Source organism: Mauremys mutica, chromosome 2, assembly GCF_020497125.1.
Source record: "Mauremys mutica isolate MM-2020 ecotype Southern chromosome 2, ASM2049712v1, whole genome shotgun sequence".
Taxonomy (NCBI): Eukaryota; Metazoa; Chordata; order Testudines; family Geoemydidae; genus Mauremys; species Mauremys mutica.
The window spans coordinates 190,518,007-190,544,871 of record NC_059073.1 but is presented as its reverse complement, the minus strand read 5'-3'; the positions used below and the strand labels follow the sequence as shown (position 1 = coordinate 190,544,871).

General features: G+C 41.1%; 1 protein-coding gene and 1 long non-coding RNA gene across 2 annotated transcripts in view; one reads left to right on the top strand and one right to left on the bottom strand.

Annotated features, from left to right (window-relative positions):
• IKZF1 (IKAROS family zinc finger 1) overlaps positions 1-17,865 on the top strand; it is a 93,015-nt gene extending 75,150 nt beyond the window's left edge. Inside the window, exons 5-8 of the mRNA XM_045007403.1 lie at positions 31-198; positions 2,900-3,025; positions 8,078-8,212; positions 15,422-17,865. Coding sequence (XP_044863338.1) covers positions 31-198; positions 2,900-3,025; positions 8,078-8,212; positions 15,422-16,128 — 1,136 coding nt within the window. The 3' untranslated portion in view covers positions 16,129-17,865. The remainder of the gene's footprint in view (positions 1-30; positions 199-2,899; positions 3,026-8,077; positions 8,213-15,421) is intronic.
• On the bottom strand, positions 15,803-25,503 carry LOC123364906. The gene is made up of 3 exons (XR_006577341.1): positions 24,999-25,503; positions 24,583-24,794; positions 15,803-16,173 (listed from the first exon to the last, which is right to left on the bottom strand). It is a non-coding gene; the product is annotated as an uncharacterized LOC123364906 (long non-coding RNA).
• Between the last annotated feature and the right edge of the window lie 1,362 nt (positions 25,504-26,865).

The window sequence follows — 26,865 nt, the reverse complement described above, 5'->3', positions numbered from 1 at the left end:
GTTCTCACATATTTGTCCTTCTCCTCATAGGGGAACGCCCTTTCCACTGCACTCAGTGTGGAGCCTCCTTTACTCAGAAAGGCAACCTCCTCCGCCACATAAAGTTGCATTCAGGCGAAAAACCCTTCAAATGTCACTTGTGCAACTATGCCTGCCGACGCAGGGATGCCCTCACGGGCCACCTGAGGACTCATTCTGGTAAGTAACTGCATCTAAGCACTTTCTGGACAAAGTTTGCTCACTTCCAGGTCAAGCTGGGAGTTATGTACGTGCTCACTGCCACCATGTCTTCAATGGCTGCTTGGATCAGGATGCAAGTAGTCTCACTTCAGGCTTAATCAACTTGGGACATAAACAAAATGTGATCAGCTGCAGTGTTTGAACAGTGAGGATGCCTCATCAAAAGTTACTAAACTCTGCTTATTTTAGCAACCCCAAATAATCAGCTTTTCTTTACTTCTTGGCACCAGGCTAGTTGGAAATTCCCATGTTAGGGTCTGATATTTCAACCCTTAGGTGAGCAGTCCCTTTAATGGGACTACTTGCATGAATAAGGGCTGCATGATTTGAGTGAAATACACCATGGTACAGATCCTGCCTAAGGCCACTGCACCAGGTAAATCCCACTTAATCCCTCAAAAAGAAGGTTTGAGTAATGCATAGGCTTGGTGCTGGCTCTTTGAATATGAGGTTAATTTCACCCATTGTGTATAACATATGTTGTGTGCTGCAGTCTACTCTTAGAGGTTTCAATTGGGGGTTGTTGTTTCTTAAATAAAAAGACTCTAATATGGAGGCCTGGATAAATATTTTCTAAAATACTCAGGCTTGTGCTCATATCTGCCTCTTCACTTAACAAGACTTCTCAGTGTTTAAAAAGGTCACCACATCAATCTCCTTCTGAGAGCAAATCCAAAATGGTACCCGCACCATTAAAAGTGCCTGCAACCATGGCAACTGGGGCTGTGATTTCATCAGATTTCACAAATTAACCTGGAATTCTCCTGGTCAGTATTTGAATAGGAGGCCTCCAAGGGAAACCCCCGTGTTTCCAGAAGTGATGTAAAAAAAGGTAGCATTGAGCCAATGGCCCTGGATGGTGGTAGCAGGCTCTGGAAGTGCCATTTTTCATATGAGGTGAAAAACTGATCACTAAAGATGACTCTGTTTGTAAGAGGTGTTCTCCCAGGTGTCCAAATCAAATTCCCTTTGGATTCTGCCTATATCAGGTCCTAATTCAAGAAACCATTTAAGCACAAGCATAATAGTAAATATGTGCTTAAGCCCATTAATTTTAGTGGGACTTAAGCATGTGCTTAAATGATATCCTGCATAAGGATTTTTTTTCTGTACTGGGCATATAGGCATTCTGCTTATCTAAAATTGCCATTTTAAGGAGATACAGTATTCCTCTTCACTTCCTCTCCGAACAGGTATTGTGTTGTGCTTTATGCTATATAGCAGCTGGAGCATTCCATCCCAGATGTGGGTGAAGTGATTTCTATACAGTTTGAATAAAGTTTTGAGATTCTTTAGGATATGAGAAACTACATAAATATGCAATATTATTATGATTAGTAAATTGACATCATTGTATGCAAATATGTTGATGGTCTCAGTCCAGTTCTTAGCTGACAGTGGTGGTGAGTGAAGCTCAAAGATGAGGTTTGTATAACCGTCTAAAAGTACAGCTCCTTATCAAAACTGGCCAGTCTTTTTAGTATAAGTCCACAAATTTTGGGCCAGAAATCTCATGTGAACAGTCACTCTTGTAGGATTCCCCAGTACTTTCTGCATTTGGTCAGGCTAGATAGACCACAAGCAGAGCCTCTGTCATGATATTTCATTGCTTCTACTTCTGGATTCTGCTAGAACCAGGAAAATGAAATTTTTTTTTAATAAAAATTATCCAGGACTGATTTGAACCTTTAAAAAGGCTCTATTTGGATTTGGTTCTAAGTTTAAGTAAAGGGTTGAGTTGGTTCTCGTGGCATCAGAACTGGTTCATCTATCTCTAGTGGACAGTGGTCTACACCACAAAAACAATCTCCCTAGTTGGCAGTCTCTGTGCAGAGATGTAACTAATTAAAGGACTTGGAGACTGAATTACCTTCTCATCCCTACAGTTCTTCCCCTTGTCAACCTGAGAATTCTTCCCACATAAAGGATGAGGCAAAGAATGGAGAAAGGCTTGTAGCACTGCAACCCTTTCTGTGCCAAACTGGCAGCTCCCCAGGGCAATACATTCTAAGGGGTAGAGTCCAATGTCCGGAAATTCCAGAAATTGGGATCCCAGCATTTTCAACTTGAGAACCCAGGATTTTAACATCATCTGTCCTAGCATTTTGCAAACCCATTAACTTTATAGAAAGAGTTATCAATACACACATCTTTATTTTACAAAACCCAGCAAACTGAATACTTAGACAAATGTTGTTATCATATTTGCAAACATCCTTTGAGGTATTTGGTGCCTCTGTGGTTCTCTGATTTTGCTGTTGCATGCCACCAGTCACCAAGACAAAATTCTATTTGCTATTATACTTGCCCTCAGATATTTCAGACCAGTTCCAAAGCAGAGAAGAAAACCAATCAGGACCAATGACACACAAAATGTGTGGGGCAACTGAGATTGCCCTAGTTTTGAAGATTTAAGGCCAGATTCCTTGGTGGATGTAAATCAGGGTAGTTCCGTTGATTTCCGTATGCTGTGTACCGGCTGAGGACCCGATCTTTAAATTAGAGACTATAACTAAATTTTCATTGTTGTTTTGAGAGGCCCCCAAATACTCCACTGATCGGTGGCTGTAGATAGTCATAGCACAAATGATTTCTTGTTGTTGTTGCTATTCTGTCAGATACTTAATTTAACTCATTCGCTAAATTGTGTTTTCTGCAGTTGGCAAACCTCACAAATGTGGATACTGTGGCCGAAGCTATAAACAGCGCAGCTCTTTAGAAGAACATAAAGAACGCTGCCACAATTACCTGCAAACCATGAGCCTCTCAGGCAGCTTGTATCCAGGTAGGAGTTCAAAGCAGAAAGGATAAACCTGGAACCAGTACCCTCCTGTCACTCATTAATTGCCAGGGGATGGTCCAGTTGAGCTATCTGGGAAGCATAACAATCCATTACAATACCACCACTGAACAGATTTTTGGCTATATATTTCCATCTCTGTGTTGGTAGATAGATAATAAGTTGGAGCTACTCTTGTACTTAATCAATATTTAGTTTTCTTGTTTTCCTTGCTCCAATCTAAAACAAGGAAGTTAGGTATGAAGGCTAATTTTGACTTTTACATCTAGAAACAACACCTTCAGGTAACCAGCTACAAGACTTGGAATTCCTTAGCTCACCAGCTGTTCAGGCTAAAGCATAGTTATCCCAGCGCATAGGGCTGGAACTTTCCTATTTATTTTGTGCCCTATAGATTACAATACTCAGGACTACAAACTCTTGTTAAAAAGGTAATTCCACTGCCAGAACATGATTTAGAGCTAATTTACTTTGGAATGCACACTTTGGTGTAAGGGGGGAGATAAGAACCACACACACCTTTACACACCTGCATAGGCTATCCGGACCTTGTGTCCCACTGCACAGCAATGAGTAGGCGCTCAATGCCAACTACTCCTCCCAGGCCAAGCAGGTGAGCAGGAAGAGAGAAGAACCTTAGCTCTGCCCCACAATGCACTGGCTAACCCAGAGGAGCCAGTCTGGAGAGGATAGTAATTTGCTGTTGGTAGGCACCAGAAGCAAACAACTACCCACCTAAACCAAAGGGGAAGTAGGGAGGGAATCATGACTCTCTGCAACACGATTTTTTCCTTGGGCCCTGTGCACCAACACCTGATCTCATGTCTGGGGCATGTGGCAGAGCCACAATCTATTCCTTAGAGAATACAGAATCTAAAATTGAGGCGGTCTTGCAGGTTGTAAACAAAGGTACCAGTTAGATGTGTGAGACTGATCACAAGAGGTAATCATACCAGATATGTTGATAGGCATTAGTTCAGGGGGCGAACATAGTATCAATGTACAGAGGAATTTAAGGTTACAGTCCATTTGATAAACTACATTTCTTGCATACCTTTTTGATCCTGTAAGTATATATTATTCAGTTTGTCAAATGACAAAATGGTACGTTATCTCTGACCTATTTGCAGTGATGCCTTATTTAACATTGTATATCTGGACAGCACTTGAATATGTTTTTACATGTTACAAGATAATGTAAAGTATATGCACATAATGATAACACTGAATGCAGCTGAGATTCTTCTGACAGACAGCATGTTAGAGCAGCGCTCCTCTTAATTTTATTGAGGGGTTGGAGAATGTATAAATAGAAGGAAAGCTGAACCTAATGTACTCAAGGCCGTGATATTTATGCCATAACAGGGTGATAGGATGTAGAAGCCAATTGTCTGGGGTTAGAATTTCCAGTGCCTGGCATAAAGGTTTGATATATCCGTGGGCAAAAGAAAACAACAATCTGTGTTAGCTTTTCAGTTACTTGCTGAAAATAAAATATTAGTAAAGAAAAATATGCAGATGAAGCTGAAATCAGTAACAAGGAACTGTAATAAGAAATAACTCTCAGATGTATGGGACTGTGCTTATTATAAACCCTGACAGAAAAAGCTTAGATGTTCACAGCAGTTTGGGGTTATGCAGCTCAGTATTTAATATTTGAATCAGATTGAAAGTTGGCATATTCATAAGTGGTGTTTAAGAAACATTGCTTTCTTGCATACACAAAGAGTATCAGACAGATCCCTATTATATTTAATATGACTTTGATTTTAGAAACCAGCAGTAAAATGGAAGGAATAGCTTATATTCTAAACGTATTTTACCAAAGCTCCTGCATTTTAACAAAATTTGGTATTATTTCTCAGGTAATAAACCAGTTTTTCATTAAAAAAAAACCTTTGTAGAAAGTGATCCTGGTATTTTAAATTACGTACGAGGCTCCCTAACGCATCACAAACACAGTTTGACTTCAGATGCCGTTTTTCAATTTAAAAAATATTGTATCAGTAAAGAGGTAAATATACAACAAAGCAGTTCAGAATGAGACATGGTCCTTTTGGTATTTAAAAATATTTTTAATGCATGTTTTTTATACTTAGAAAAGTAAGTCAGTCTTATATGCAAGAACTACTGTTCGTTCAGCTTCTCAGTGTGTATTATGGAACTATTACTATGATAATACAGTCCCACTGATAGTTGTATTGATAGAATCATAGAAATGAGGGTTAAGGTCATCCGGTCCAGCTCCCTGTTACTGCAGGATTATTTTCCACAGCATATTTTCTAGTATTTTGTCTAATGTAATTGAAAAAGTCCTAAGCAATTGATGTCATCACTTCCTTTAGGAGCCTGATAGATCTCATTGGGAAACGTACCTAATATGGGCAGAGCCAAGGAGGAGGGTGAAGGGGAGCAACATATTTTCTTTCATTTTGTCTTTGAATTTGAAGATTTGGAGTGAAATCCTGGCCCCACTGAAATCAATGGCAAAGCTCCAAACAACTTCAGTAGGGCTAGAATTTCACCTTAGTGTCTGATGCTGCTTCCACAGACATAAGTTGGAGTTTTGCTATTGATTTCAGTGGGAACACATGAGACCCTCCAAGTACTATAGAAAATATCAGAAAAGACAAACGTATAGACTGAGCTTTGCTCTTGTGGTTTAGTATATTATTAGAATCAATCAATGAAGATACGGCAAAGTACAGCCACAAAGATACACAGGTAGATAGTGTAGGCGTATACAGATATCAGAGTGGGCCAATGTTTTTTGTTCCCACATAAAAATTCAGTGAAAACACAAAAACAGAAACAATTTTCAGTTTTTGGCAACCAAAACCCCCCAAAATTCAGGTTTGCAGCCAATGTTTTTGGAGTGTGGTAGGATGGGGGTAGGTTTCAGTTTCCCAAAACTGGAAAATACTGGTTTGGGCCTAAATTTTTATTTTTTGCTTGCCATTTTTCATCAAAACAAACAAAAAATATGTGAAATCATGGGCTAACCCTCCTTTAATTCTTTGGAAATGTTATTGTGCTACCTTCTTGGATGTCATGGGGAAATGTCTTTGCATTTTGGTGGCAATGTGGGAACTGCTATTTGTCATTATGTCCTTTAGAAGCAATGACTTTTTGTTGCTTTGGGCCTTTACCATAGAGTTTTACTCTTTTCTGACTTCTAAATTGGATTGGAAAACACCTGAAGGTGTTAGCTTACACCAAATGCAGAAGCTTGCCTCCTTAATGGCTGCATTGTAATGAGCATACAACACCAGTGCCCCGTACTGACAGACTGATCACTTCCAGATGCTATTCAAGGGGTGGGTCAGAGTCTTTAAAATCTTAAATAGTCTGGGGCCCAGTCATTTTAGCGAGCACTTCAACCAGTGTAGTATGTCGTCCTGCGGCAGTGGTTAAGGTCTGCTAGATTTCTCCTGCTATTGGTTCCTAGAGTTGTCTTCCATGGGGGCACTCTTCTCTGAGGGCACTTAACAGCTCCTCCTGTTGATCCACCCCACCTGATTCTGTCAACTTCAGGGGACAATGTAGCCAAGCCTGTTCTATCAGGTTGCCATTTAAATGACATATTGCTAACATTAGAGAGACAAGGTGGGTGAAGTAATATCTTTTATTGGACCAACTTCTGTGAGTGAGAGAGACAAGCTTTTGAGCTTACACAGACTTGAAGAAGAGTCAAATTGGTCCAATAAAAGATATTACCTCATCCACCTCGTTTCTCTCTACTATTCTGGGACTGATACAGATACAACAACACTGTATACATATTACTAGCATGGCAGTCCATTGGGTTTGCTTATTCCTTTCATGTAGGCAACAGATATATTTACTTTAACTATTGTTAGATGTCCAGTTACCAAAGCAGTAGATACCATCTAAACATCTATTAATAAATGAGCACACCTGTTGAGAAGATAACATGTCACCAGCATACATAGAACATAAAAGACAGCTTGCCGAATCAAGGCCTAAATCGTTCATGCTTTATTACTTGATGATCAGATATCAAGTCACAATCTTGCTTAAACTATTCATCTCCTGGCAAAAGATAAAAAAAATCCAGAGAGCAATCACTCAGTATGTGTTACACACACTTGATAGCTCACCTTTTCTTCAGACATTGGATGCTCAGGATAAGTATAGTTTACCATCATAGAGCTCTTGTTATGCCAGTTCATTCTCATACCCCCTTCAGCTTCCACAGGCAATTGCAACGAAGTGACATAACAGGACCTTTTCCCTAGTGGCTCATAGCTAAGAATCTCTTTGCTGGGCTTTCTTTCTAAACCTAAAACTTCTTAGCAGTAGCAGGAAGTCAGAAAACAGTCTGAGTGCAGAAGGTCAGTGCTCTATGATAAATATATGTTCAGCCATTGGGCTAGCTAAAATTGGATTTTAATGACTAACTGTATCAGGGAAGTAGAATACTAGAGAACTGTCAGAGAAGTTGTTTTCTGCATAAATTATAAATACATTCTTCTATTCGAAGTGATAACCGTGCCCCATTTCTGTTGAAGTGATGCTTATTGTGCTGGGCTTTTCTTTCACTAAAAGGTAGTGGGGGAAGTGGGGAGGGTAAGAGGGGGAGTTCTTTGTATCAAATGTAATATTAAAGATCTTAGGGCCTGATTCTCCATTTTCTGCAGCATGTGTAATTGTTCAGACCATTGCAAGGTGGGTGTAAAACCAAATCAGAGTGATCATGTTAGACATTCATTTTGCACCAGTGTAAATAACTAGATAGGGCGCGGAGCAATGGAGAATCAGGCCCCGTAAGCTGTAGTTGTACTTTGCAATGTTATCTCTACATCCTATTTGAGGGGAAGATGAGCATTGATCTAATTTAGTCAGCATAAGGGACAACGATACAAACAGTCAGAGTCAACCTGTGCCTGTCATTGTAAGCTCCCGGTTTTAGTTGGTTGCATGCTAATAGAAAAGTCTGACTAACATGATACAAAGATGGTAGTTCCATTAAAATGGAGCATGCGTGCCTAACCCTCTGCTGTCATTTGATTTCAGTCATAAAAGAGGAAACTAACCAGAGTGAAATGGCTGAAGACTTGTGCAAGATAGGGTCAGAGAGATCCCTCGTGTTGGATAGACTAGCAAGTAACGTCGCCAAACGTAAGAGCTCTATGCCTCAGAAATTTGTTGGTAAGAGTTAAACGTTTGCTGTCTCCTAAAAAAGCCTTATAGGGTGTTCAGTCTTGCATCATGATTTTCATTTGTTATCATTAAATTAATAATATATAAATATATAGGATGCGCTAGATGGATGCATTAAAAAAGGATACTTTCTGCAGCTTAACTTTCCATTTTACAGCTTCTGTGTGTGGAGGGGTTCAGTATTCTTGCCTTTTCCACTGTTGATGCCCCAGGTCTTCTATATGATCATCCTGGGATTCGAGGCTCCTATTCAGGAAAGCACTTAAGCAGATGCTTAAGGCTACATTTTGCTAACTTCCCACATTAGGGCCCAACCCTGTGTGTTGACACATGTGTAAGCATGTGTGTGTAGGTGAGGATGGGCTGAACATAAGAGGTTAATACTCTTTCACTCCTTCAGAAAGGTTGTACACTTGTTTACCTCATTTCTTTGGTCAAGTATCATTTATAAACCTAGAAATATGTGCCCAGCTGATGAGAATGGTAAAAGAAAAATCAAGATCAATTTATACTTCTCCACATACATACTGTAAGCAACACAAACTTCCATAACCTGCTTCCTTCTTTTACTAATAGATGTTTTCTTGCCTCAGTGACTTGACTAGGAGGTTGTGTCCATTTTCTTCTTCCAGTTGGTATTCACTGTGCAGAGTAGTGGCTTGTAGCAAATCAATCAAAGGAAATTGAATACAATGAGAGAGATTGCAATAATGTTTAGGTTTAGACTTAAACCTTCAAAAGCATGGAAACTCAAAGGAAAGCCTGAGCTCACTTCTACAGAGAAACAGACAGAATATTCGAACTTCTCCTAGTTTTATATCACTTGCTTCAGGAGAGGATTAAAGCCTTTGGGAAGGACTAAATTGTAAGAAGGGTTTTGAGGAAAAGGTGGAGACATGACAGACTAGGTAAGGGAGGGGGATTCCAGAATGTAGGAAGCCACATGGAAGGAGGTTTGATTCTAAGAGTAGGAAGACACAAGGGAATAGTAGCTCATGTGGCAGGGATGGACCAAAGGGGAAGTGAAGCGTACCACAGAAAGAGAGAAACAGGGAATAGTAGGGATCCAAGTTGCATATGCCCTTTAAGAGAAGAAGAAGAAGCCTAAACTTGATGGAGTGGGTAACAGGAAGCCAGTGGAAGGATTTGAAGCAGGAAAGAACACTGGTAGAGCAGTAGGCATTCAGTTTTTCAGGGGTTAAATTTGAGTTGTGGGCAGGACCTCCAGGAAGAGACAGCCAGAAGTACAAGTATGAATAGAGTGGGTTTAAGTGAGAGGAGAAGAGGCACCGCAGAAAATACTGGATGAGATTGTAAAGAGAGAAGAAGATAGGGCCAACACAGGACACTGAGAGACCTTGGTAAAGAGAGGGGGGAAAGAGGTACCACCAAAGAAGATATTGCAGAAGTAGTCTGAGAGGTAAGAGAGGAAGTCTCTGCAATCTAGGGCAGAGAGAATATTTAGGAAGAGGGCATGATCAACTATATCTAAAATGGGAGAGAGCTGAAAATTGTGGAGATGGAGAAGAACCTTTGTGATTTGTCCAGGAAGACATCATTGGGCAGTTTCAGTGGAATGGAGGTGGCCTAATTGAAGGTGATCAAGGAGTGAATTAACATAGAGGAAGTTAAGGCCACAAGGGTAGAAAACACATATGAGAATTTTGAAAGAGGAGAGTGGTAGATGGAGAAGGAGATGGAATGGAGGGATGTTTGAGGCTACAGGAAATAATAGCATGCTTGAAGTCAGAGATGTGTGAGTGAGAGTGGAGAAAAACTGAGAAGGGAGGGAGATTGTATAAGGGGGGAAGTCAGGAGTTGGAGAGAACAAGGTCAAGAGAGCAGATTGAGAGACTGTGGAAGAGAGTAAGAGACACATGTCTGAGTCAGAAATGGGTGAGGGAGGAGAGACTATATTGTAAGAGAGGGGAGGAGGAATCTCGTACCAGCGTGTGTCATTATGTCAGAAGGTAGAATAGTAGGTTTAAGGAGACAGTCAAAGACGGGGAAAAGAAGGCAGTGATTGTAGGAGCAGGACTTAATCAGGGCAGGAAATGTAGCTGCTTACCAACTAAGATGGCAGAATTGAAGATGACAAAATTGTAGTGGAGGTAAATACTGAAAATGTGGTAGGAATTGTGAGTTATTAAAGAACTCCAAATGGTTTGGTGATTAAGGACCAGATTCAACTACCGGAGTAAGTTGATGAAATTCTTCTGAACTGAATTCGTCTCTTAGAATTTTTGCATAAGGAAAAAAATATCAGCTGTGAAGACACCAGGAAGACCAGAGAAATTAATTTGGTTTAGAAAACTATTTTTAATAAACATGAATAAGTAACCCATTTAGAGCAATTGGGCATGAACTATTTTTTGTTTTCCATTGTTTGTCACCCTCGTGCTGACAAACAATAGAGAAAGCCAGGCAAATGAGAGACACAGGTAAGGCAGAGTTTCCTGTCACTTATTCAGTGTGTGGTGTAAGAAGACACCATGACAGACAATATTTATGAAGACTCTGCTGTCATAAAAAATGGCCTCTTTGGTCATCAGAGACCCCCAAATCCCCTCCTTTTTCCCCCAGTGCTCACCCCGTTTAATATGAAGTACATTACCAGTTGCTCAAACTCCAAGTCTGGGCTCCTTGTCCAAAGTCCATTTTGGTAACAAGAAAATGGACATTGAACTAAAGGATTAAATACACCAAACACTGAACCAATTTCCAGCTCCCTCGCATTCCTTTAACATAACAATGCTATCATCATTTAACCAGTGACTAATTTAAAAGACACTGGTCCTGATTCACCTCACTTACACTGACTTTAAACCAGCACATCACTATTGACCTCATTGGTGTCACTCGTCATTTAGACAGCATTAAATGAGAGGAGAATCAAGCCCAGAAGCACTACAAATGCCAGAGAAGGCGCAGGTTTCCTCAGCCAAGCCAGTCAAGTATAAACTTCAGGGCTAGTTAACAAGGTAGGAAAAACAAGCCACTGTTGCAAAGAAGAACACAGCAATATTAGAGCTAAGTCTAGGTCCAGTCAGTCCCAAACTCAAGAGAGACAGAACAGTAAGGTTCTCAAAGTGGAACTTGGTGCTTTATGAAGCTGAGCTCATTCACCAATTTAAATTAATTAGGTGCGAAATTATTTGACAGTAATAGTGCTACTGCAGCACTTGTGTACGGTACTTTGCTTTGCAAACAGGAACAGACCCCAGGGACTTTCCATCCTGGGGTTGGAGAGGGACTGGTAACAGTTCAGGCTGAAATGTGTCTGATATGTTAAAACATCAACCAGAAAATTTTTTTTTTCAAAAGAAGCCTATCAGAGCTAGAGCGTATCCGCTGTCTGTTAGCATTTAGTTACCTGTGGCAAGCACCCTGAAACCCTGCAAAGCTTCTGAAGAGCGTCACGCCACTAGCAGTTTACCTTACTTAGTCTCTGATAACCATAAAAATAGGTGATTGTTTTTAATGAGCACTAGTGTTATCTGCACTGCCCATATGGAAAAATGATACTTGCCTGCCTTAAGCTTGTGTGCGTTTGAAATGCTCTTGCTCTGTGACAGATTTTTCCTTACGATGAGCTATTGATCATATTGGTCAGCTATAGGCTAGTTATGTTACAAAATCATAAAGCAAATATTAACCAATAAAGAACACCTAAACTTGTGCCCTCTGGATGCCCAGTGTATGACATATAATAATAAAGCCCAGGTTTAATGATGTACAGTACATATATGCTTTAACTTTGTTGTTTTCTGAATCAGGGGTATAAATTCATATTAAAAAATGCAGTAAGCATTTCACGCATTGCCCAGGCATTTTCCACAGAGTCCATTTTGAATCTCCAGTCTTTAGCTCTTTGCATTTCGAAACTATGAGATTAGAAATGGTGCATCTAATAAAAATCATGGCATTAGTGGGGAGGAGCAAACACTAGCACTAGGAGTGGGAGGTGGACACAGGTGGGAAAAGCAACCCAAAAAGCATAGGATCAGGTATGGGTGGAGCCAAGTTAGGAGCTGTATATGCCATGCATCCTTACTGGAAATGTACTGAGGAATTAAGATAGCTCCAAGAAGTGCTAGCTCTAGGGCTGGTCAGAGAGCAAAAAAAAATCCATTTTGCAAAAAATGTTGCGCTTTTGACATTTGTTTTCATTCTGCATTAGAACAAAACCGAAAACTTTTAGAAATTTTTCACAAAAAATGAGAGAGTCCCCTGCCTTCCAATTACCCAGTAGCTCACTGGTTAGAGCACCCGCCTGAGGACGAGGGAAGACCCAAGAACAAATCCCTGCTCTGCTTGATTCAGAGCAGGAATTTGAACCTAGGTCTTCCACATTTCAGCTGAATAAGAGCCTCCCGGGAGGAGGGAGATATCCCAGACCTGAGAAAGTTTAGTCAAAAGAGAGAAGATTCCACAAAAAGTTCTAGTTTTGACTAATCTCCATTTTCCTACAAAAAATTGTCAAAAAATTCCTGACCAGCTGTAGTTGGCTCCCATTCTGTGCCTGCTACCTGCTAGAGCACAGCAGGGAGGAGCCAGGCTTCCAGAGAAGATGGAGGCTCAGGAAGTGCCTGGTAGGCAGCAGGACTTTCTGCACTATAGGCCTGTTTTTTGCAGGATTTCAAGCAAGCGATTTCCAGGCTGCACTCTTGGCCCTTCGTGGAGTTTGGAAATCCCTCCACTCTGAAAGGGCAGTTCTGTCCAGTTCAGCCTGTGGAATTGCCAGCAGACTTTCCCCCTGCTCTTTGCAGGCTCTTCTACAGGAAGGGACAATTGGGCCCCATTGTAGGCAATCTTTTACATGCTGCAGACTAATGGAAAGTTATTAGTATAGCCTGGAGCAGTATTAACTTCGAAGGGAGCCCCATTTTAAGGAGGCGTGACAGCAGCAGTGGCTGGTATGAGGGAAGCAGCACAGGCTCTGCATAGAAAGACCTCACTGCCACTGGATCACCTGAGATCTGTCAGACCCGCATTGCTCAGAGTTCCATAGGGCAGTGGTGTTCAAACTTTTTTCTGGCGACACAGTTGAAGAAAATTGTTAATGCCTGTGACCCAACGGAGCTGGGGTTGAGGGGTTTGTGGTGTGGGAGGGGCTCAGGGCTGGGCCAGAGGGTTGAGGTGTGGGGGTGAGGGCTGTGGGGTGGGGCCAGGAATGAATGGTTCAGGGTGTGGGAGGGGGATCTGGGCTGGGACAGGGGGTTGGGGTGCAGGACGGGGTCAGGGCCCTGGGCTGGGGGGTGGGGGCAGGGATGAGGGGTTTGGGGTGTAGGAGGGGGATCTGGGTTTGGGTGGGGGGCTCAGGGCTGGGGGTTGGGGTGTGGGAGGGGATCAGGGCTCTGGGCTGGGGGTGCAGGCTCTGTGGTGGGGCTGGGGATTGGGGAGCGGGCTTACCTCGGGCAGCTCCTGGTCAGTGGCGCAGCGGGGGTGCTAAGACAGGCTTCCTATCTGTCCTGGCACCACGGACCGCACTGTGCCTCGGAAGCAGCAGGTCCAGCTCCTAGACGGAGGCACCCAAGCGGCTCTGGGCAGCTCTCTCCCACAGGCACTGACCCCCCCAGCTCCTATTGGCTGATTTCCAGCCAATGGGAGTGCAGAGCCGGTGCTCGGGGCAGGGGAAATATGTAGAGCTCCGTGGCCCCACTGCCTAGGAGCCGGACCTGCTGCGGGCCACTTCTGGGGCACAGCGCGGTGTCCGAACAGGTAGGAACTAGCCTGCCTTAGCTGGGTAGCACCGCTGATGGGACTTTTAACAGCCCGGTCAGCGGTGCTGATCAGAGCTGCTGTGACCCAGTGCCTTCCATTCCATGACCCCATACTGGGTTGCGACCCGCAGTTTGAAAACCCCTGCCATAGGGAGTGGGGTACACTATCTGGGAACCTGAAGGAGGTTTCTTCCTCTTTGCCCCTCCTTTATGGGACTGGTAATATTGCAGATGTATTACAAATACTGCATGAGAGACTTTTTTGTCATTCAAAGCTACCTGTTAGTGAAGTTCAGTATCATGAGTGATAGTGTAGCGTAGTACACAGATATGCTTTAAATCAGCAGCTGCATTTTTAAATAATTTCTCCAATTCCCAGACTTTACTTTTTATTTTTAACTTGTTTCTCTATAGCCAAGTTTTTCGAAAGTGATTACTGATAATAGGCACTGCCCAGTTTGAGACACCTTACAGGGGCCTGACTTCTAAAAGTGAGGAGCACCCCCTTTTTAGTCATTACAAGTTGGACACAGTAAGAAATCTTAGTTTATCTACTTGGAAACTGCTCCTAATATTTTTTCTTTGCTGATAGATGTGAAGTTGTAATTTTTTCAGTGGACTCTGTTGCACTTGTAAGGTCACACTTAGATTTGGTTGGCAAAATGGCCTGTTCAGCCAGCTCAAAAGAAGTCTCACTCCATGCAGAATGCTAATTTTCAGTTCAATGGAATTATTTATTTGAGAAACATTGCCTTATGTTGCTCCTGCCAGTAATACTTTTCACTACAGAAAACTTATGGACATGTGAACCTTCTTTTCAGAACTAGTGTCTAGCCTATGGTTGGTCAAAATTTTTTCATTTGAAGTGTTTGATGGAAAATTGATTTTTTGATTATATTAATTATTTTGTGAAAAGTGTTTGCTTTCCACAGAACGTTTTAATTTTTTGTCAATAATGGTCAAAAAATGAAATGTTTTTATTTTTCAGACAAAAACCAAAATATTTCTGACAAACTCCCATTCTCTTCTATGGTCCAGGATTTTTTGACAGCCTTTATCTCCCATGATGCACCATGGACATGTAACTGCCATGATATAGCACCTCTGTGCACCAAGAGGGAGGTCGTGGCACACCAGAGTCCAACCAAGGAGCCCAGCCTGTAGAGAAGAATGGGAGTTTGAGGCAGTTGACCCACAAGTCTCATGAGGCAACACGGCAGTGTTTCAGAATTGAATTTTTTTGTGTGTTTGGCCCAAATTTTTCAGGTTTTGATTGTTTGCCAAAATATATTTTCTGATCAGTTCTAGTGTAGAACACTAGGAAATTGAGAGCTCTTCACAGCAGTTCTCAATTTCAGATGCAGATTTGTACCCTGCATTGAATCTTTCTATTTTGATTTTACTGATGTAGGAAGTCCAATGCTTAGACACATTGAATCCCAAATGTCTAACTCCTAATTGTTTTGGAATGCAGGTGAGAAATGCTTGTCTGATGTTCCATACGATGCCACCACTAATTATGAGAAGGAGAGTGAGATGATGCAGACTCATGTTATAGACCAGGCCATTAACAATGCCATCAGTTACCTAGGGGCAGAGTCTTTGCGTCCCCTTGTGCAGACACCTCCAGGCAGCTCTGAAGCAGCACCTATTATCAGCTCCATGTATCAACTCCACAAACCTCTTGGGGACAATCACGCTCGTTCCAATCATACTGCTCAGGACACCGCGGTGGAAAACTTGTTGCTGCTTTCCAAAGCCAAATCCATCTCCTCTGAAAGGGATGCCTCCCCCAGCAACAGCTGCCAAGACTCAACAGATACAGAGAGTAATAATGAGGAGCGCAGCGGTTTAATTTACCTGACGAATCACATAGTTCCCCATGCAAGAAATGGCCTGTCTATAAAAGAAGAACAGAGGCAATATGAAGTCCTGAGGGCAGGTACTGACAATTCTCACGATGCTTTCAAAGTGATCACCAGCAATGGGGAGCAAGTAAAAGTTTACAAGTGCGAACACTGTAGAGTTCTTTTCTTGGATCATGTGATGTACACCATCCACATGGGCTGTCATGGGTTCCGCGATCCTTTCGAATGCAATATGTGTGGCTACCACAGCCAGGACAGATATGAATTCTCTTCTCACATAACACGAGGGGAGCACCGTTTCCACATGAGTTAAAACCCCTCCCACACAGATGCGACCTTGTCAGCTGTACTACTGGAGCTGTATGAATGACAAAAAACACCAGTCTGTTGGACAGAAAAAGCATCCAGCAATGAAAATTAGAAGACCTGGCCCCAGGAGTTTTCTCTCTTGGTAGCATATATTGCAACTTAATTTTATAAAATGCATATTGATGTTTTTATTGCAAATATTTGGATCACCAAACCTTTAGTAAGTAGGAGCTTTTGTAGTCAGGTAGCTGAATCCACTTCCTTCTAGCTATTGCTTTCTGCAGACTTCTCTCCCCAACACAGTTAAGCATGTACACAATGCACAAAAACTTGGCTGAGGGCTAGAAAGGCCTTGTGCTAACATGCTGAGAATAGGGCTCTTACACCAGACACATATATTTTTTTTACTTCCCATTATTACTTGGGTCATTAGGAAGACTTAATTAAAATAAAGACAAAGCAGCCCAACCAGGACCCTTGAGTGGTGCCATGGGGACCTGGAATGGTGTTGCAAGCCTAGACCCTTAACTGGCACTATTTTAACAGTGAAGTAAAATAACACAATAGCACACACCGAGGTGTGTATTTTCTTGCCTGCATGGCATACCTTATTTCTATTGTGAAGCATAAGGCCAGCTGTTTGAAGGACATGAGCAACACCCTTGCAATACATACTCTGGAGTGACAATTGCATTTATTTGGAGAAAAGGGTTTTGTTGACTTTTTAAAATAAATATTTTCCCTCCCTATCCAATAAAAACTCACTTTTTCCTTAAAAATATAAGGTTTAAAAATCTTTCTGCATAAGAAAACAGCCATTTATGAGGATTTTTAAAAGGGAGTTTTAATTATTTAGAAAAATACGATATTCAGTAGGAGAGAGAAAATGTTTGGAGAATATTTTTATGCACCCTTCTTTCATTTTGGGGGCAAAATTTTTACAACTGGCTGCAAAATTTCCACGTTCACCCATTTTGCATATGAAAATGCCCATTCTGCTTGCATAGCAAGTACTCTGGCTAATTTTGTGGGCTGTGTCTGGAAAATTTAGCCCACAATGATTTTTTTTGAAGCACTGAAATGAATTAAACAGCCATTTAAAAAACTTAGTGCCTATCCCTCCCCTTTCTCTACAATTAACTATTCATTAAGAGATCCATCCTGCAAGATACTGAGCACTCTGGCCCTGATCTAGCAAAGCACTTCAGCATTTGTCTGAGTAGTCACATGAACATAAATAGAACTATTCTTATGCTTAAAGAGAATCCCAAATTTAAGGGGCTTTTTGCTGGATTGAGGGCAGAGCAAGGATCAAGCCCTATGAAACCAAAAACATTTATTCTATCGTCCCCCTCCATTTAGCGCCCCCTTCTTGGCAAGATCCTCCCAACTAGCTATTTAAATGCTAGTAAAATGAAAAGACATCTGAAGCACAAAGACAGCTGATAGTAAAAACTGCCAATCTGTTTGTCTCTTCTTTAGTTCCTCTTCCAAATAGCTCATTCCTCTCCGCAAACAGCCTACTGGCTTTAAGACTGGGTAATAGTGATATTTATGCAACTTGGTTAAGAATCGCCTTGCAGAGCTGGAATATTTCCACAACAGTACAGGTACTAATAATTAATGTCTGAGTTGCCCAACCCATTGAATGTACAAACATTTCCACTGTATAAGAGATTGGTACTACCCCATAAACAAAAAAAACATGTATTGCAACAAGACCATTTCTTAAGTTTTGTAATACTGTTATGTATTTTATAGATAGATATAGATATTCATTCATATTATGGGCCAAATTCAATAGAACTAGTGCACTTGCACCAAGGATGAATGGGATCCAATGGGTGTATCTATTACATATGTATAATATATATAAACAGACAGAGGGGTCCTGGTTCTGCTTTCACTTATGCAGCTGTAAATCAAGAGCAACTCCATTGAGGCAACGGAATGATACTGGTGTAAGTGAGATTTTAATATGCTTTACACCTCCCCTCCCCCCCACACACACATTACTTTGTTACACTGTACATTCATTCCTAACTATAAGAAATTTACTTTGTAAAAGCCAAGCTCCTTGGATCACAAGGGGGATATTATGTAGAAAGAATGTATATAATGCATGGACTGTGTAAACACATGCAAACACACTTATGCACGTACACTGGTGAATGTGAATAGGAACATCTTAAATTGCTGGTAGGATACCAGAAAAGAGACAGTAATATAAAGTATAGTCCTGATTGTGAGCTTACACTGGTTAAATTCCATTGACTTAAGTGGAGGTACTCCTGGTTAGACTCTGGCCCCTATGTATCAGGCTGGGCAAAGCCAAGAGGGGCATTTCTATCCATTTTTTGTGCCAAAAAGATTTCCTCACTGAGTCTGTGGCATATTCTGTGTCAACAAAGACTGTACATACTGGTGAGCCAATAGCATTTAAACATGCTTCTAGGAAGAATCTGATGTTAAACTGCAAGGGAAGGGCAGAAATAACTTACACTAAGATGAGCTGTTTTTTTTAATTCATAGTTTATATTCTATTTCTTTTTAATTTTCATGCTTTTACAGGGCCTAATTCACCTGTCCTTCATCCTCACACCTTCATTGCAGGCTGTTCTGCCTGCCGTTCTGAGCAGGGAGGTACAGTGTCATTGCTGAGAGTCTCTTCGGTGACTTCTTTGCATCAGTGGCAGATAACTGGACAGCTGAGGAATGTACCTTAATGTCCTGGAAACAGGGAGCTGGTTCTGTTACTGATATTTATGGCCCTCTCACAGTTTAAAGTGTTATACAATCTATACACAGATTATTTTTAGCTTTTGAAAAAAAAATCATTTTCTTAACACAGCTCAGACCCTAAGGAAACGCTCTTTTAAGGCATTTCTTTGCTAAAGCCCACAAAAGAGAGGGCCAAAGTCACTACCGTTGTAAGTAGGCACATCTCCAGTGGACTGGTGCCCACCTAGAGATGTGTGGATTCTGGCCTTTAGAGTGAAACGTTTAATTATAAAATTTACAATTTCTGATTCAGAGGATTTCTCTGCATTTAAATGGGTTGGGGCTATGGCACTTGTTTTGTCAACATGCACACGGTTGTGTGGCTCATACATAACTCTATATTAGTTATGTATCATAGGATAATTTTCACAGTGGATGTGTTTCTTGGCTCTAGGCTTTTCCTATTTATATGAGAGTATGTGAATGTTGTACAATAAATAATACAGTTGTATAATTTAGCTTATTAATAAGATACAGTGTATCAGAAGGAGTAGCCTAACAGCAGTAGCAGCAGCATTCCTTGTTTGTAGAGGGGCTTTTGTTTCACATTGTTTGCACAAAAATCATCCTCTCTTTGTTTGGAAATAAATGTATTGATAATTTTATTTATGGGGATGAACATAGGAGGGAAAAACGATCCATGTAATAGGAGCTCATCTGTCTGCAGCTAAACAAATTGTGCCCGTAGATAACCATGTTAGTATAACCTCCCTTTTCTCCTCCTATGACCTGGTGTACTAGCCTATCATGGTTTATCTCTAACCTAAAAAAACAAAGAGAGTAACATGTTGAATGGCTTTAAGTTAAGTTGATATCTGTTTTTAAAAAGATGTAAATAGCAACATAGTAAGAACTGCTTTTCAGAATTTTTTCCACAGCTGATTTCTCCTCCCACCCCACCCCTGCCTTTTATATCTGATATATAAACATGTTGTATTTACACATTTTTTGCTGTGAATTTATATTGTAAATCCCTTTTTCTTTAAGACCATTGTATTTACATTTCAAATTTTTATGAAATTTGCTTGATTTTTTTTAATTAAATTATGTCTGGAAGGTGAGACGTATCTTGTAAGAGAGACAGCTTGGTAAAAGACTTGTCTTTAGTCGCTGTAGTGACATTCTGCACAGCTTAAACCCCTTCGTGCATGAGTGACTCTGCATGCACATGTAAGAGAATGTGCACATATGTGGGGGCAAAGTGGAGCAAGGAAGAGAGCATGAAGCTGAGCAGCCTGATTTTCTGTTCGCATCTACCCTAGTGTAACTGTATGGAAGTCAGTAAAGTTAAACCAACCTAACACAAATGGGAGATAATCAGACCCTTGATCTTTATATATAGCAGGTGAAATGCAGCCAGGGAGCAGTTCTTCATTGTGCCACAGCACTGATGTATTTTGGCCATAAAATCCCAAGAGAGGGGCCCTGCCTGAGTCATGCGGGGGGAGGGAGGGAGGATGGATGATCCTGCAGTTTTGTATAGCCTAAACAGGGGCTTATAAACCACTAACAACTTCCTTTGCTGCCAGCATATAGGGGGAAGGGAAAGGGAGCACAATTCTAGGCTAAGTGTTTTTGGCTCTTACAAGCCAACCTAATTTAGGAATGCCTCAGTCTTCTCTACTGCCGCATAAAGAGGATGGCATGCAGGGAGCAGCAGGATCCAGCCACTGCAAATGAGAGCTTGAAGCCTCCTATACGCCCATATCTGACGCCTGCTCTTCACATTTAAGGCTAGCTTCACAAAAGGATTTTGGTGCCTAGCTGCCACTTTTAAGTGCATAAATCCTCAAATCAGGCTTCACAGGCTTTCACAATACCTCTGCTTAGCAGCCCTGTTAACTTCCTGCCCTCTCAACTTTTGCTGTAAAAAAGTTTCCTAGGCACTTGCTTCTGCATAGGAATACTGCAGCCTCCACACCACATGTCCAGCTGCCTAAGCCCCAAAGTGATTCACAAGCTGAGGCAAGATAGTGTTCCTCCACCTAACTCCCCTGCAAGGCTCAACACAATAAGTTCAGCGCTCACCTACCAGATCAGGCCGCTATAGACAGGTTCACACAAAACGGCCGAGGCAAGGGAGAAGAGCTCCCTCATAACCCTTAGCCCTGACATTAGGTTACTCATCTGGGAGACCCTGTACTGACCGCTCAAGTTCAAATATGCCTTCCACCTGAGAGTGGGAAGGGATTTGACCAGGAATCTAGGCAAGTGCCCTAACCACCACTTTTCAGAGCCTATGCACCCAACTCAGGTTTGTGAAGCCCAGTGATTTCTAGGCACCTAAAAATTAGGCGTGGTGACACTCAGAATTGCCACACCTATGTTCTGTTGTGACTCTAGCCCTTAGGGACAACCTGGAAAACTGGCTCTGAAATTGCTGTTTCAGTGCCCTCTCCCTACACCTATCAGTTTGACTGAGTGGTATTTGACTTTCGTTGTCTCTTTCACTCCAGCCCTCGCTCTGCTCTTTCACTGCCAAGGATAGCTATAAAGAACACAATCGTCCCTGCTTGAAAAGTCATGGTAATTAGGAACACAGCACCCTGGAAATGATTTCCATTATAATTTACTGTCACAATGATTTCTCTTCTGGACTTTTCAGCAGAGTCTCCATCCCTACTATCCCTTTCAAACCTTCTGCATAAACAATGACCAAGGGGAATGCAGCTCTGTTTTTGTTTCTAACAAGGAGTTTGTAAGTATTTTGTACAGCAGTGATTTGTGAGCACACCGTGACGAGGGGAAAAAAACTCAGGACAGCGTGCACAACAGTTCATACTTTATGGTACCTCAAATCCAAATTTGGTCAAGTGAATTTATGATTTTGCTAGTCATAATAAACCACACTTACAGCTTTGTTTCCTTAGTTACTGTAACATGCAAATTATATCAAATAAAATTACATTACAGTTTTAAATTTCAGTAGGCAGCACTTGTGGAAATAAACATAGGCTGTTTTAAGATTTTCCAGTCATATGCATTAGACCAGATCTTGATGGCTTTACTCAGTGTTACTAAATCCTTGCACTCAGCCAAAAAACACCTATTGACTTAAATGGGAGATTGTGAGAGTAAAAACTGCGCAAGGACCTCAGGGCCCATTGGGAACATGCACAATGTTTCAGAGATACTACAAAAGGTGCAATGAAGTATTTGCTTTGCTGTCCTTATGGCCTGATTAACTTAGATACCATTGTAGGTGCAAAGACACTGATAGGCCACAAGTGCTATAGAAATGCAAAGTAGCATTAACACTGCCCAACATTTTCACCGTTGGGTAAATCTACATTTAAGCATCTAAAAGTCAAAAGGTAGTTTAAGAAGTGCTCAGCACCCACAAATCACATCAAAACCAGTTGGAGTTGTGGATACTCAGCACCTTCAAAAGTCAGGCCACTTTTATTTAAGTAGCAAAATGTGGATTTAGAAGCCTAACTTTAGGTACCCAGATCTGATAACGTTGGCTATTAGCATCTTTTTTATTATTAATTATTATTATTATTATTATAAATACATATTCAAACTGTAACTAGAAAAATCTGATTTATTCCTTTCCCTTCCCATAGGTTGAACATGTTGAATTATTTTGGTTAACTTGTAAGTAGAGGTAGTCAGAAAATACGGGGTATGCCACTGTCAAAACTGGAGTTTTCAGCAAAAGCCAAACCAATCAAACTTCAAATTTTTTGGCTGAAAATCCCAATATTTTTATTCTGAACTGCTACTGCAGTGCCTCATTCTCCTCAATGGGCCAATTGTCTTGGTTGGACTACATCTCCCATAATGCACCACAGTATCCCCTCTCAGCAAGGGAGGCAATGCACTGTAGTAGTTGCCTGGCCACACTGTATCATGGAAGATGAAGTCCAGCTAGGGAGAGCAGAACCATAGAGGAGAATGGGAGCTCAAGCTACTTGATGATGGTCTTTGCAGACACATGCTCATGCATAGATGCCTTGGTGGGTGAGCACTTAGCACCTGTCCAGTTACCACTGCTCTGCGTGACACCAGACATCAGTAATTTCATGTTCAAAGCACATTACGAGTGTTAACTTTCCCATTACGCCTGGCAGGAGAGTATGGCAATACTGTCATCCCATTTTACAAACAGAGTAACTGAGGTACAGAGACATTAAGGCCCAGCTTTCCCAGGCTCTTCTCTTTTGGTACTTCAGTTTCTGGGCACACAGCATGAAACACCCAGAGCTTGCTTTTCAGAGGTGCTGAGTAACCTAACTGAAATCAATGGGGCCTGCAGAAGCTCAGCACCTCTGAAAACCTGGGTTGTCTAAAGCTGGGCACTCAAAACCTGAAGCCCCAAAATGGAGGATACTTCTCCTCCCCCGCCAAAAAAAATCAAAAAAAAAATTCCAGAAAGCAGAGCCATTTTCAAAGCTGGGGTTAGAATGCAGGAGTTTCTGAGTTCTTATGGACCATATTTATGTGGCGTGTGTGAAATGGCAGTGAATATGGATCAAAATTATGTGGTCCTTAATTAAGCAAAACTCCTATTAGACTGCAAAGACTGCAGTGGGAATTTTGGTCAAGTAAGGACTATGGCATTTAGCCTTCCATTTTTATTATTATTTTTAAATAAGATCTCACTTTTTTAAAGAATGTCCCAGGTCATGGAACGATTCCTAGTTTTATCTGTCCCAACCACACGTATTAAACATGTGAATGATAGAGGGCAGCTGCGGGTGCTGTTTCTGCTGCCACCGCCGGCTGCAAATCACACAAACCAACGCCTTCCTGTCCCTTGGGAGAGAAGTGAAGGTTCTGGTTTGTAAGCAGTTAGAAAAAAATAAATCTACACCTTGCAGCAGACGGTGGGCCTTGGGCTGGCTGGTTGAGGAAGTTAATCAGCACTGAGCAGGCTGTTCGGGATGAGGCCAAACAGATGGTTAGTCTCTGAAACGGCAAAACGGGAAGCAGATGTGGCCACCGCTTCTCCCCATGCATAACTGGGAACCAGCCAGTTGGTGAGGAAATTTGCATAACAAGGATAATTTGGTAGCAAAACTGTCCCTTGAAATGATCTGCATGGATCCAGGCACTGTTGACAATTTTCACTTCTTGTTTCCCAGTCATTGTTCAACCAGATTAAATTGTAGTTCTGAATTTAGTGTTTACCCAAGCCTTTTCTTAGCTAACTTCCAGGGAAAGCTACTGTGCAAGCAGAGCAGCAGCAAGCTGGCACTAAAATTTTCATAGTGAAATCCTGGCCTCACCGAAGTCAATGGACGTTTTAGTGGCATTAGGATTTCAACTGCAAAGTGCACTGCAAACAATATATATGCAACCCTGAAACAATAAAGCTGGGCCTGAACTAATAGACTATATTCTAATGCCCTTGAAGTTTATGATGGTCAGATAAGAACTCTGGTACAGACATAGAGATGAAGGAAAATCTTGGAAAGTTTTGATCCATATCTGAATTGTTCAGCTCTGGCTCATCTCTGATAAATATGTATTACTCTTCTTTGATGGGTAAATTTAACTGGTGTGTCAGCCAGAGTATGCAAGGCCTTCTCACTGGGCAATAATTTTCCACACCAAAACATATGTAGAAGCCAGTGACAGGTTAAACTAGGTTATATGAGCCTATCTCAGACAACTAGATTATGTTCTTTAATTGAAGAGGTAGAGACCTGCCCTCTTCCTCTGTGCTCACCTTTATTTTGTTTTTTGAAGCGGCACAGTTGTTCCTCCTATTTTCTTACTTGTAAATTGCAATGACTACAAATCTAGTTTCCTGTTGAGCTGCAGCCAAAACATTAGAATTCTGATATACCAGCAATTCCCAGACTCTTGGGCACTTGCTGGTGGCTCTGTGGAGAGCAGGCTGGGCTCATGATGCTGGCTCTTCATCCTTCTTTCAACCTGCTAAAAATCACATTAAAAAAAAAAGACATCTTAAATATTTTCATAATATGACATCCATGTAAGCAATTGCTGTGCTCACCCAGGGATGTTATGTGAATTTGAATGGAAGGGGAGGTGATTCATGGGATGATCGTTCTGTTAAAAATATGGCCCACGCTTATGAAAAAAAGTTTAAGAACCCATATAGGCTAGGATACTTCTTACCGACTGCTCTGGTACTTCAGAGAGACAGCTGGGCAGCCAGCACAGAGAATTCCAGGGGACACGACATTGTAAAGGTCTGCTTCTTTGCAACAGTGGGGAACCTGGTGAAAAAGAGTTTGGGACTAACAGAGCCCAGATGAGTGCTACAGTCCTGCTGCTTTCAAGTAAGGAAGATTTTTACTTACTTACTTACTTACTTACACACACACACACACACACGACACTTTACTGTAGGTGAAGGAGTTTTCATTTCTCATACCTTCTTTCACTTTCCTTACTTCTAATAACAGGTCTATTACCTGAAGTTTTTAGTTTACAGTGAATAATATTACTCTTTGTGTTGAAATGGATCAAACATGCTGCAGGCTTCATTCAGTCTATGAACTGAAGCTCATATCCAGAGAGCCCTTAGATATTGGGAAAGTTCAGATCTGGAGCCAAACTGTGTGGCTTGGTCTCATCTTGATTTATAATATATAATAGTTACTTCTAAAGGGAGGCATCTGATTGGCTGATGGCGTTTCCAGTGTGCGGGTATGGAAACTATTGTGGTGTCACGCTCCAGCATTTTACATAACCGCTTGACAATAAAAAGAGCAGAAGGAGCAAATCATTGACTGAAACACACACTTAACAGTATTAAATGAGAATAATTAAATATATTTTCCTTTTCTGCTAGTTTAACATGACATATTTGAAAGATTTCCCCAGTGCAAAAGTCCTACTTTAAAACATAGTTTCATAATACTAGTCACTTGACCAGAGAAAACAAAATTCATATGAATAGACAACCAACACATATAAATAGTATGTTATTTGCATAGTCTACAGAGACTTATGTAACACATGTGAAAGTTCAGTGACACACGTATGTGGTTTTTGGACCCATTAAAATTGGTACAAAAAAGAAATATTACTTCTGCTTTGGGAACATCTGTCTTGCTCTCTTTTTGTAAATGTAAAATGTAGGCAGAGATACTGATGTGAAAATAAATAAAAAGATTAGACTAATCCTGATCTCACTTATTCTGGTGCCTATCAGGAATAAATCCATTGAAGTCACCAGTGTAAAGTATGTGACAAGGCTTAGGCAATTTAAGTATAACAGCTACTGTTTACAACATTCTTCTCTTGATCTAGTCACAATTACACTGCACTGAAGTCTTTTGGATGGATTGTTGATCCTGGCTTATATTCTAGAAATGTGCATGGGGGAAATACTAGGATTTTATGAGGACAGGTATTAACAAACAGAAAAGTCTTTTAAATAAAGGATCTTTACTTTGATTCCCATCCCCAAACCACAGTAAGGAGACTAAGTATCTGTTTGAGTTTTATAGACTGGTTCTTTGTGGTTCAGCAATAATTCAGTCATTTAAGGTAGGAGGAAACGTACTGGAAGTGATCGGCAGACCAGAAGGAAAATGAAGAGTGGTGGAAAATTGGGTGGAAAAATTAACGCATCAGATTCAGCAGTGGTGAAGAAGAAAATTACTCCTTCGCCATAAAGGGATTATTACCACAGAATTAGCCAAAGGCAAAACCAGTGCACTTCAGGAAAAGTTGTGACTCTAGAATCCTTGCTAGTTTACATCGGGGATGAATTTGGTCACTTGTCTTTATTAGCCTGAAATGCAAAATGAATTTATGACAAACTGTTTTTGTTTGGATTTTAAAAAAACAAATGCAGGTGCCATTCTGCCTCATATTAATTCTTTTGTACTTCTATAGCACCTGCCATCAGAGAATCACAAAGCACTTCACAAATATTTATTAATTAATAATCACACCACCAGCATTGCTAGTTCTTGTAATTTTATCAAGAATCTCATAAAATTTGAGTTTTTTCCCCAAAGCCCCAGTGTCT